The sequence below is a fragment of the Petromyzon marinus genome, chromosome 57 (assembly GCF_048934315.1).
Source record: "Petromyzon marinus isolate PM22_M1 ecotype Great Lakes invasive population chromosome 57, UKy_Petmar_22M1.pri1.0, whole genome shotgun sequence".
In the NCBI taxonomy this organism is placed as follows: Eukaryota; Metazoa; Chordata; class Hyperoartia; order Petromyzontiformes; family Petromyzontidae; genus Petromyzon; species Petromyzon marinus.
In genome coordinates this window covers 4,609,463-4,622,171 of record NC_133723.1, presented here as the reverse complement: position 1 = coordinate 4,622,171, position 12,709 = coordinate 4,609,463, and the positions used below count along the sequence as shown (strand labels likewise).

Sequence of the window (12,709 nt, the reverse complement as noted above, 5' to 3'; positions counted from 1 at the left end):
GGCCGATCTTGACACCGCTGGTACCAGTCATCGGCAAGTCCACTCAGCTCCACGTCCTCCTGTACCACATCACTCCATCTCTTCTCTAGCCCGTGCCGCGCCCGCTTAGCCCCCTCAATCCGGCCAAACAAAAGCTGTTTCGGCATGCGGTGGCTGGGCATGCGGGCTACATGACCCAGCCATCGCAGCCTTGCCTGCCGGAGGAGCTCACCGATGGGACCCTGCCCAGATCTTTCAAGGATTTGTGAGCTCCTCACACAATCCAGTCTGGTTAAACCCAGGATGGATCGTAGGCAGGCCAGCCTAAATGTTTCTAACCGGCGAAGATGTTCCATTAGGGGGGTCCACGTTTCGCAAGCGTAGAGAAGGGAGGGAATGACCGTGGCCGAGAAGACCTGAAGCTTAGTGCGGAGCGACAGACCAGGTAGCTTCCACACAGCGTTACGCAACCGATGAAAAGATATTGCCGCTCGACTGATTCGGAGTGAGACCTCTGATGTTAAACTGGTGCCAGTCATAAGCACACTGCCCAGGTATGGGAAACTCTCCACTCTCTCCACAACTGCCCCATCACCGATTGGGAGTTGTGGGGGTGGAGTGTCCGATGGTACAAAATACCCAGGCAGGTGCTTGGTTTTGGTGGGGCTGATGGTAAGGCCCCACCTCTTAGTGGCACGCTCCAGTCTCAGCAGCAGCGTCTCCAACTCCTCCTCTGACTGAGCAGCTATTACCAAGTCATCAGCATACATAACGTGGTTGAGCAATAGGGAGCCATCCCTTGACCGCACCCGGGCATCGATTAGCCTCCCATTATATCTGTACCATATGGAGATTCCCCCGGTACAGCTATTGAAGGCTTCACGAACTACGTGGTCAAAATAGATGTTAAATAATGTGGGAGCCAGAGGACATCCCTGTCGCACCCCAAGGTGTACAGGGAATGGCTCTGACTCCCGGCCACGTAGTTTTACCCGGGCCCGCTCACCATCATGAAGTTCCTTAATGATCGTGAGCAGAGGGTCAGGTACTCCAAAAGCACGAAGAACGACCCAGAGCCCAGGCCTACTGATGGTATCATAGGCCTTGACCAGGTCAATAAAGCAGAGATGTAGGTCTTGTTGGAATTCCCTACACCTCTGCTGTAGCAGACGGACAGAAAATATGGCATCTGTGCAGGACCGCCCTTTCCTGAAACCGCATTGGGGCTCCGCAAGCCTCTCCTCAGCGTGCCTGGCAAGGCGATGCTGAATAATCCTTGCCAGGACCTTTCCTGGCACACTGAGGAGTGAGATGCCCCTGTAGTTGTTACAGTCTGTGCGGTCCCCCTTCTTAAAAAGGGGGACCACCAGGGCATCCTTCCAATCCTGCGGAACCCGTCCAGTGGTCCAGACTGTTGTTATGATGTCATATAGGGCAGTCTGTGCACAAACGCCACCCTCCCTCAGCATTTCGCTTGGAAGATCATCTCTGCCCGCTGCCTTTCCTGGTCTCAGACTCCGGATCGCCTTCAATACTTCCTCAGCAGATGGCACCTCAGCCAGCCACTCACAGGGGGTGACTTCATCCAATATTTGAGGCACCGCAGCCTCAGCAGGGTCATCCTCACTTTGTGCCACGATGTTTTCCTGGCTGAGGGATTTTCCCTCCCCCAGGACCTCACAGAAATGCTCAGCAAATCTGCGAACCTGTTCCTGGGGGTCGGAAATTGGATCGCCGTTTTTTCCCCTAATGATGGTAATAGGTGTGGCGCTGCAGGTTACTTTTTTGATGGAGTTAAATAGAGATTTGTGATCACGGGCCACTGAGGCAGACTCCATCTCCTCAGCAACCCGCGACCACCACCCATCCTTGCAGCGCCTCACGGCTCTCCGAACCTCCGAGCGAAGGCTGCGGTAAGCCTCCTCATTCTCTGACGTGGGACTCTGTAGCCGATGACAGTGGGCCTGTCGCTTTTTCTCAACCATCGTGAACAACTCCTCTGTCATCCAGGGTGTCTGGGGAGGTCTGGACCGCGTACCCAAAGCAGCCATTGCAGCTGCATGAGTCACAGTCCTAAACCTCGCCCATTTACCCTCGACATCAGGAGGAGTCGGGGACGATGCCAATCCCAGCCGCAAGCGATGATGAAATTCTCGCTTGCAACGTTCATCAGATAACTGAGACCAGGCCACTTTAGGTTGGAATGGGGTCCTGGGTGTACACCCACCACCGGAGTGGAAGAATGGCAGGCGCATCTTACAGATGACTAGTCGATGGTCAGAGGGCAGATCAGCTCCACGGTAGGTCCTGGTGTCAAGGACATGGGCTCGCATTCGCTGGTCCGTCACTATGTAGTCCAGCAGATGTTCTTGCTTGGACCCGGCATACATCCATGATGTTGTGTGGATGCGCCGATGCCGGAACAGCGTGTTGGTAATTACAAGCCCATGGGCTGCACAAAAATCTAGCAGCCTCCTACCGTTGTTATTGAGCTGATCTGGCCCATGCCCTCCAATCACTCCAGGCCAGGTGCCAGTATCATGACCAACTCGGGCATTGAAGTCACCCAACATGATGACTCTATCCCGAGGGGCCACTTTAGCCAGCACCTGTGACAGGAGGTCATAGAAGGCATCTGACTCATCGGCTTTGCCTGCATCCCTCCACGGATGTTCATCTTCGGTGGGGGCATAAGTAACCACGACCACCATTCCTCGCCTCCGGTTGATGGGAAGGCGAGCCCAAAGTAGCCTGGGGCTTACAGCTTCCCACACCTCACCGCCACGCTCCCACGCCCCCTTCATTCTTTTGTTCAAAAGAAGACCCACACCCTGTTGTTTGGCAGTCTGCTGCCCCGAGTAGAGGACTGTCCACCCCTCATGGTGGCAGGAGCCAGAGCCGGTCCACCGGACCTCCTGAATGCCGCATAGATCCAGGCGGTACCGGTCCAGCTCCCGACAGAGGAGTGGCAGCCTCTCCTCTGCAGTGAGCGTTCGAACATTCCACGTGGCCAACCGTAGTGGCTTTTCGTTGTTTCTGGAGTAGCCCCGAGGGTAGGTATTCAATCTCCTGGCTCCGCCAATTGGGGTTTGGCCAGGAGACGTCATAGACGCCTGGCCCCCCGGGGCCTCCGGCACAAGCTTAGTTGTTACATATTTAAGTTTAATTCGTAGTTTCGTGGTAATTAATTGAAGGTGGAGGGGTTACCAGCCCCTCGCACCCGTCCAGAGCCCCCGTTTAGCCCCTGTGGTGGATACATATGCCATGAGGGGAGGAGCCAATCAAAATTGGATCTCCCCCCACAGCGCTGTCCACGACAGAGTTGCCCATCCGGCACCGCGAGGAGGTAGGGGGTTGTTTTGCCGGACGCACACACTAAGACACACACACTAACACACACACACACACTATCACACTCACACACACTAACACACACACACTAACACACTCACACACTAACACACACTAACACACACACACTAACACACACACACTAACACACACTAACACACACACACTAACACAGTAACACACACTAACACACACACTAACACACACACACTAACACACTAACACAGTAACACACACTAACACACACACACTAACACACACACTAACACACTAACACAGTAACACACACTAACACACACTAACACACACTAACACACTAACACACTAACACACACTAACACACACACACTAACACACACACTAACACACACACTAACACACTAACACAGTAACACACACTAACACACACACTAACACACACACACTAACACACTCAGACACACTAACACACAAACACACTAACACACACACACTAACACACACACACTAACACACTAACACACACACTAACACACACACACTAACACACACACACACTAACACACACACACTAACACACACACACTAACACACACGCACTAACACACTAAGACACACACACTAACACACACACACACTATCACACTCACACACACTAACACACACACACTAACACACACACACACTAACACACACTAACACACACACACTAACACACTAACACACACTAACACACACACACTAACACACTAACACACACACACTAACACACACACACTAACACACACACACTAACACACACTAACACACACACACTAACACAGTAACACACACTAACACACACACACACTAACACACACACACTAACACACACACTAACACACACACTAACACACACACACTAACACACACACTAACACACACACACTAACACACACACACTAACACACGCACCCTGCAGGACCCTGGTGGCGTTCGAGGCGTGGAATGCACAAAAGCCGCGCCCACAATTGCCGCTCGCCGACAAACGCGGCCCTTTAGCAGAAATGTGACAAAATAAAAAAATATATAAATTAACAGTTATAAATAAATACAATTATAAGTGAAAATGTTTTAAAATACATTTACATAGCGTACCTCCGCCGTCATCACGCGCACGGCCCGGTGCTGCAGCGAGGTCAAATCCATCATCATCGACCAGTCATCATCATCCAGTCATCATCCCTCCCTCCGAGGGTCGATAAAATCGGTAACGGTGGGTTGTCTTGTGGATAGACTCGGCCCCGCCGTGGCAACGTAGAGTTCCCACCACTCATTCACGCACATTCTCGCCCATTCACACAATCGCTCATTGAATCGTTCGCTCACTCGCCCACGCGCTCATCCACTCACTCGCTCGTTCAAGTAAATGAGACGTTTCCTGGTCTCTAGAATTATCACCCTGGCTAAATAAAACGCACCTAGATCTTGAGTTCACTCAACTCATCTCACTCAATCGTTTACCCAGCCACTCACTCATTCGCTCACTCATTCACTTACTCGCCCATTCACCCAGTCGCTCATTCACCCACTCTTGTAACTCTACCCGGGTCTCTCGACGTTGCACGTGGTGAAAACAAAGTGACCTTGAATAGCCTCGAACTCGAATGACCTTGGCACGTGAATGCGCGGTGCTGGTGGCGATAAGGGTGGGGGCAGCCATCGTGATAGGGGTAGTGATAGCGGTAGTTACAGCAGGTAGGGGTAGTGATAGCAGTAGGGGTAGTGATAGGGGTAGTGGTAGGGGTTGGGGAAGTGATAGGGGTTGGGGTAGTGATAGGGTTATGGGTGGTGAAAGGGGTAGGGGTAGTGATAGGGGTTGGGCTAGTGATAGGGGTAGTGATAGGGGTTGGGCTAGTGATAGGGGTAGGGGAAGTGATAGGGGTAGTGATAGGGGTTGGGGTAGTGATAGGGGCTGGGGTAGTGATAGGGTTATGGGTGGTGAAAGGGGTAGGGGTAGTGATAGGGGTAGGGGAAGTGATAGGGGTAGTGATAGGGGTTGGGGTAGTGATAGGGGTAGTGATAGGGGTAGGGGTAGTGAAAGGGGTAGGCGTAGTGATAGTGATAGGGGTAGTGATAGGGGTTTGGCTAGTGATAGGGGTAGGGGAAGTGATAGGGGTAGTGATAGGGGTAGTGATAGGGGTAGGCGTAGTGATAGTGATAGGGGTAGTGATAGGGGTTGGGGTAGTGATAGGGGTAGGGGAAGTGATAGTGATAGGGGTAGTGATAGTGATAGGGGTAGTGATAGGGGTAGGGGTAGTGATAGGGGTAGGCGTAGTGATAGTGATAGGGGTAGTGATAGGGGTAGTGATAGTGATAGGGGTAGTGATAGTGATAGGGGTAGTGATAGGGGTAGTGATAGTGATAGGGGTAGTGATAGGGGTAGGGGTAGTGAAATGGGTAGGCGTAGTGATAGTGATAGGTGTAGTGCTACGTTACTAACCGTGCTAATCGGAGGTGCGGTGGGGTGGATAACAAACTCGGCACATAAAAGCATCTCGACAAAAACGAGCTTGACAATCGAGATGATGATTATTTAAGGGTGCGTCATAGCTCTCAGCGGCTTCCTAACATCGGAAGAGCGTTCCAGACGGCCGCGCAAGCGCGCCCGAAAGCGCCGCGCCTCTCCGCCGGTGGCCGCCGTCCTCGTTCGATGGCCCAAAGATAGATTCGTTCGCCGCGACCCGTCATGAGCGGGAGTCGAACTCGGGTCGCCGGCGCCGAGCGGCGCGGCGCGCTGACCGCTGCGCCGCCGCTCCCCGCGCGCACGCGAGAGGCGGGTGGTGGATGTCTGCTGTGGCGGTGTCTCTGCTGAGTCCCTGCGGCAAGGCGCTTCCCAGAGCGCCGCGTTGCTCCGGGCGGCCGTCTTCGTAGGGCCGCCGGCCGTAGCCGCCCGCCACGTGGCACGCGGTGGGAGTGAGGGGTTGGCACGTGGCACGCGGTGGGAGTGAGGGGTTGGCACGCGGTGGGAGTGAGGGGTTGCCACGTGGCACGCGGTGGGAGTGAGGGGTTGGCACGTGACACGCGGTGGGGGTGAGGGGTTGCCACGCGGTGGGAGTGAGGGGTTGCCCCGTGGCACTCGGTGGGAGTGAGGGGTTACCACGCGGTGGGAGTGAGGGGTTGCCCCGTGGCACGCGGTGGGAGTGAGGGGTTGCCACGCGGTGGGAGTGAGGGGTTGCCACGTGACACGCGGTGGGAGTGAGGGGTTGCCACGTGGCGGGGTGAGGGGTTGCCACGCGGCACGCGGTGGAGGTGAGGGGTTGCCACGTGACACGCGGTGGGAGTGAGGGGTTGGCACGTGGCACGCGGTGGGGGTGAGGGGTTGCCACGTGGCACGTGGCGGGGTGAGGGGTTGCCACGTGACACGCGGTGGGAGTGAGGGGTTGCCACGTGACACGCGGTGGGAGTGAGGGGTTTCCCCGTGGCACGTGGTGGGGTGAGAGGTTGCCACGTGGTGGGGTGAGGGGTTCCCACGTGACACGCGGTGGGGGTGAGGGGTTGCCACGTGGCACGTGGCGGGGTGAGAGGTTGCCCCGTGGCACGTGGCGGGGATTGTGGGGCGCTCCTCCGCCGTGACGGATCGTCGGAGTTCGGGACCCGCGTTGGAGCCGTCGCGCGTCGCCGGAATCGCTTGACAAACGAAAGGTCGGTCGGCCGGTCGGTGGGTCAGTGGTTCGGTGGGTGGTGTCGCGTCATCGCTGCCCTGCACCTCCCATTAGCGACGTCGGCTACGTACGGTGCCAAAGAAGTTCAACATACTAACACACAAACACACACACACACAAACACAAAACAACAAACAACAACAAACAAACCCACACACACAAACACACAAACACACACACACACAAACACACACACACAAACACACAAAGACACACACAAACACACACACACAAAGACACACACAAACACACACACACAAACACACACAAACACACACACAAACACACACAAATACACACAAACACACACACAGCCACACACAAACACACACAAACACACAAACACACACAAGCACGTCACGCGTCGCACGTCGCCATTAATCAGAAACATCGCTTTCGTTGTCGCCCGCAGCCCCAACGTGTGCGGGTCTCGGTTCAACTCCTACTGCTGCCCAGGCTGGAAGACTCTCGCGGGAGGGAACCAGTGCATCGTGCGTAAGTTCTGCGGGTCCACGCGGCCCACCACTCACCACCCCCCTCCCTCCCCGCGTATCCACCCGCGAGACAGAGAGACGTTTGCACCACGGTGGCTATGAGATGTTGACTACCTTGCCTGGTACACAGGAGGTCGTGCGTTCGATCCCGACCCTGACGACGCCTGCTGCTACGTATTTGGATTCTGCGTCTCCCTCTCTCATCGTCATCACGGGTGGCTAGGAGATGTTAACTACCTCGCCTGGTACACAGGAGGTGGTGGGTTCGAATCTCAACCCTGACGATTGCCTGCTGTATATTTGGAGTTTGCGGTGTCTCTCTCTCATCATCATCACGGTGGCTAGGGAGATGTTAACTACCTCGCCTGGTACACAGGCGGTCGTGGGTTCGATCCCGACCCTGATGATCCCTGTTGCTGCTGCTGTATATTTGGAGTCTCGGTGTCTCTCTCTCTCTCTCCCCGTGGTCGCATGGATTTTTCTCCGGATCCTCCGGTTTTTCCCTCCACATTTACAATCAACGTCACCGCGTTGAGAGCATTTGGACGATTTGTATTTCCACGCGACGACGATGACGACGATGACGACGATGACGACGATGACGACGATGACGACGACGTTGATGACGTTGACGACGATGACGACGATGACGACGTTGACGACGATGACGACGACGTTGACGACGTTGACGACGATGACGACGATGACGACGTTGACGACGATGACGACGACGTTGACGACGTTGACGACGATGACGACGATGACGACGTTGACGACGTTGACGACGATGACGACGATGACGACGATGACGACGACGTTGACGACGATGACGACGTTGACGATGATGACGACGATGACGACGATGAAGACGTTGACGACGATGACGACGATGATGAAAGTGATGACGATGACGACGATGACGACGATGACGACGTTGACGATGATGACGATGATGACGACGATGACGACGATGACGATGTTGACGACGCGACGACAATGACGACGATGATGACGTTGACGACGATGACGACGACGTTGATGACGTTGACGACGATGACGACGATGACGACGTTGACGACGATGACGACGTTGACGACGTTGATGACGATGACGACGTTGACGACGATGACGACGTTGACGACGTTGATGACGATGACGACGTTGACGACGATGACGACGATGACGAAATTGATGACGTTGATGACGATGACGACGATGACGACGATGACGACGATGACGAAATTGATGACGTTGATGACGATGACGACGATGACGACGATGACGACGATGACGAAATTGATGACGTTGATGACGATGACGACGATGACGACGTTGAGCCCGCTTTGTCGAGCTCTCGTTGTGTGGCTGGGTCGCTTCTGAGTAAAAGCGGCACGTCAGCTCGGGGGGGGGGGGGGTCCCCCTTACCTGGCAAAATACAAAAGCGCCGTTTTTTTGTTTTTAAAACGTGGTTTAAATCGTGGATGGGGACCGCCCGAGCGGTTGAGAATTACCATCTCGCTCCGCGCGAAGTTTATTCTGCGGGAGATGACAGGGATTATTCCTCGGGCGCCGTTTCCTGCACTGGTTCGTGATGGGGGGGGGGGGGGCTTGGCTTTGCGATCGTGATTAAGAGCCCTTACCTTTGAAGTCAACTTTGAGCATACTCTCTGGTTCTTTGGGTAAAGTCACGTGGGTAGAAATGAGCTGACGATAAATCGCGACGTTTCGATCGCAACGCAGGCGATACGTCGTCAGGCAGAAGGACACTGCAGCCCAACTTCTGGAATCAAGATCAACTTTGAACATTTAGAAGAAGAAGATGAGGATGATGATGATGATGAAAAGAAATCCGTTTGGCACATTTGTAGGCACGCACGTGTCACCCCCACCCCCAACCCCAGCCCAGCCCAAACTGGTCTGGAGATGCTCGGTTCGGAAACCAGAGCAGCTCCGTGTGGCCTACGGGTAGGGTTGAGCGGAGAGGAAGTGTTTCGATTTAAAGCTTTCGTGACTGCAAGGATTCATCTTCTTTGGTTCTTTCGGTAAAGTCACCACGTAAGAATGAGAATGAAATAATAAATAATAAAATCCCCACGACGTTTGGGCCACAACACAAGCGGCCTTCTTCAGGTGAAGGAATTAGTTTTGTTTTGTTCCTTCACCTGAAGAAGGCCGCTTGTGTTGTGGCCGAAAGAAACGCCGTGAGAATTTCATTGTTTTATTTTATTATTTCATTCTCATTCTACGTGGTGACCTCACCGAAAGAACCAAAGAAGGAGAGGAAGTGATGCGATGTACGGGTGCAAACGCGCAAAGGGTAGGGGCGCAGGACCCTTGCCCACGGCTTGGCTCAGCGCGGCCACTCCTCACAGAAGAAACTTCACTCGAGGGCGATTTGGAAGCGACTCGAAGCGGAGGTTTATTTTTTTGGCCCACTCTTACGCGTGGCGGGCAAAGATGTCTTTGTGGGAAAGAGGTGGCAGCACCCACACTTTACCCCACTGATTATTGTTTCAGACTATTCTTCTGATTTTTTGGTTTTTGTTTTACTTGACCGGGTAAGGCCCCGCTGGGCCAGGCGGCTGTTATTATTTTTCAGAAGAGACGTGGCCGTCACGCGTGATGGCTGCGCGTGTAGTGGCTCATCGTCGCGGGGGCAATCATAGCAGCCAAATGCTCTAAACGCACGTTTCTAAATGACCTCTCAACGCAGTGGGCTTATCGTAATCACGTGGAAATTGATAGCAGTCAAATACTCTAAACGCGTGGTGATGTCGGTTCTAAATGTGGAGTCGGAAAACCGGAGGGCCCGGAGAGAAATCCACGCGACCACTGGGAGAGAGAGACACCGCAAACTCCAAATCTACAGCAGCAGCAGCAGGCGTCAGGGTCGGCATCGAGCCCACGAACTCCTGCGTACCAGGCGAGGTAGTTAACATCTCCCTAGCCACCGTGATGATGATGATGATGAGAGACACGCAAACTCTAAATATACAGCACACATCAGGGTCGGCATCGAACCCACGACCTCCTGTGCACCAGGCGAGGTAGTTAACATCTCCTAGCACCCCGCGGCAGCTCGGCGGACAGCGTCGGCGGCGGTCGTGGGGGAAAGGGAGTGGAGAAGGCTGCCTCCCTCACTGAGCGCGGATCTCACAAAGAGATCAAACCCAACCTCAAATAGTTTTATATTCTTTGGGTCTTTCGGTAAAGTCACGTAGATACACCCCCACCCACCTCGCTCCGTCTGTGACGTCACACCTCCACCCACCTCGCTCCGTCTGTGACGTCACACCCCCCACCCACCTCGCTCCGTCTGTGACGTCACACACACACACACCCCTACCCCCTCCCCCTAGCCCCGTGAGATCAGAGGGCAGGCCAACGACAGCCACCTGGGCGTCTCCTTGTACAGAGATCACGCGTCGCTCACGTGACACGCGCTCCCACGTGCACAAAGAACAAAGGACACAAAGACCACGCCCCTCCCACCACCACGCCCACCACCACGCCCACCACCACGCCCACCACCACGCCCACGGTGTGTGTAGCCCTGCACAGACTGCTGGGGGCAGGCGCTGTTGTTGTTGTTAGCGAGCAGCAGCACCTGCGAAGGCCGGCGCAGTGGCACACGAGGGGGTAGGGGTGGGTCAGAACCACGCCCGGCCGCTTTTGTCTCCCCAGTGGCTTTTCTTAAAATATAAATGTGTTGATGGCGATGATGATGGTGATGATGATAGTGATGATGATGATGGTGGTGATGATTATGGTAATGATGGTGATGATAATGGTGATGATGATGATGGTGGTGATGATGGTAATGATGGTGATGATAATGGTGATGATAATGGTGATGATGATGGTGGTAATGATGGTGATGATAACGGTGATGATAATGGTGACGATGATGATGATAATGATGATGATGGTGATGATGATAGTGATGATGATGGTGGTGATGATGATGATAATGGTGATGATGGTGATGATAATGGTGATGATGATGATAATGGTGATGATAATGGTGATGATAGTGATGATGATGGTGGTGATGATGATAATGGTGATGATGGTGATGATAATGGTGATGATGATGATAATGGTGATGATAATGGTGATGATAGTGATGATGATGGTGGTGATGATGATAATGGTGATGATGGTGATGATAATGGTGATGATGATGATGGTGGTGGTGATGATGATGGTAATGATGGTGATGATAATGGTGATGATGGTGATGATGATGGTGATGATGATAATGGTGATGATGGTGATGATAATGGTGATGATGATAATGGTGGTGATGATGATGGTAATGATGGTAATGATGGTGATGATAATGGTGATGATGATGGTGATGATGATGGTGATGATGGTGGTGATGATGATGGTAATGATGATGATAATGGTGATGATGATGATGATGGTGATGATGAAGATCATGGTGATGATGGTGACGGGAGAGAGAATCCCAGAGCGGAGCAGCGCGATGGACGAGGCAGAGAGAGAGAGAGAGAGACAAGTGAGGTGTTCTGCAGTGTGGTGAGAGAGTGAGTGGGCGGGTGAGTGGGCGAGTGAGTGGTCGAGCGAGTGCGTGGGTGAGTGTACGTGTGATCGAACGAGTTCACGAACGAGTTCACGAACGAGCGAGTGCGGGCGAACCTTCCTGCCGCGTGCACGCGAGGCCGGCAAACGGAGCCGACGGAGCGTTGCCCCGGGAAGTTACAACGGGCGCGTGAATTCGTTTGCAAATTCACTCGCAAGCTCGTTCGTGAACTCATTCGACCCCTTGTGCCCCCTTCCGCCCACCTCCCCGTACAGCGATCTGTCGGCATTCCTGTGGAGATGGCTTCTGCTCCCGCCCGAACATGTGCACCTGCAGCAGCGGGCAGATCTCTCCATCGTGTGGCACAAAGTCCGGTGAGAGTTGCGCGCGGAGGTCGTGGGTTCGATCCCGAGCCTGATGAGATGTTAACTACCTCGCCTGGTACGCAGGAAGTCGCGGGGTTCGATCCCGACCCTGACGACGCCTGCCGCTGCTGTATATTTGGAGTTTGCGGGTGTGTCTCTCTCTCTCTCTCTCATCACCGTCATCACGGTGGCTATGGAGATGTTAACTACCTCGCCTGGTACGCAGGAAGTCGCGGGGTTCGATCCCTACCCTGACGACGCCTGCCGCTGCTGTATATTTAGAGTTTG

The 12,709-nt window shown here is 53.8% G+C and overlaps 2 protein-coding genes across 2 annotated transcripts in view; one reads left to right on the top strand and one right to left on the bottom strand.

Moving 5' to 3' along the window:
• Window positions 1–12,709, bottom strand: part of LOC116954924 (fibrillin-2-like) — a 516,076-nt gene that overhangs the window by 282,012 nt on the left and 221,355 nt on the right. The gene's annotated exons all lie outside the window — the stretch shown is intronic.
• LOC142905697 (fibrillin-2-like) overlaps window positions 7,431–12,709 on the top strand; it is a 38,634-nt gene continuing 33,355 nt past the window's right edge. Inside the window, exons 1-2 of the mRNA XM_076052692.1 lie at window positions 7,431–7,508; window positions 12,332–12,430. Coding sequence (XP_075908807.1) covers window positions 12,379–12,430 — 52 coding nt within the window. The 5' untranslated portion in view covers window positions 7,431–7,508; window positions 12,332–12,378. The remainder of the gene's footprint in view (window positions 7,509–12,331; window positions 12,431–12,709) is intronic.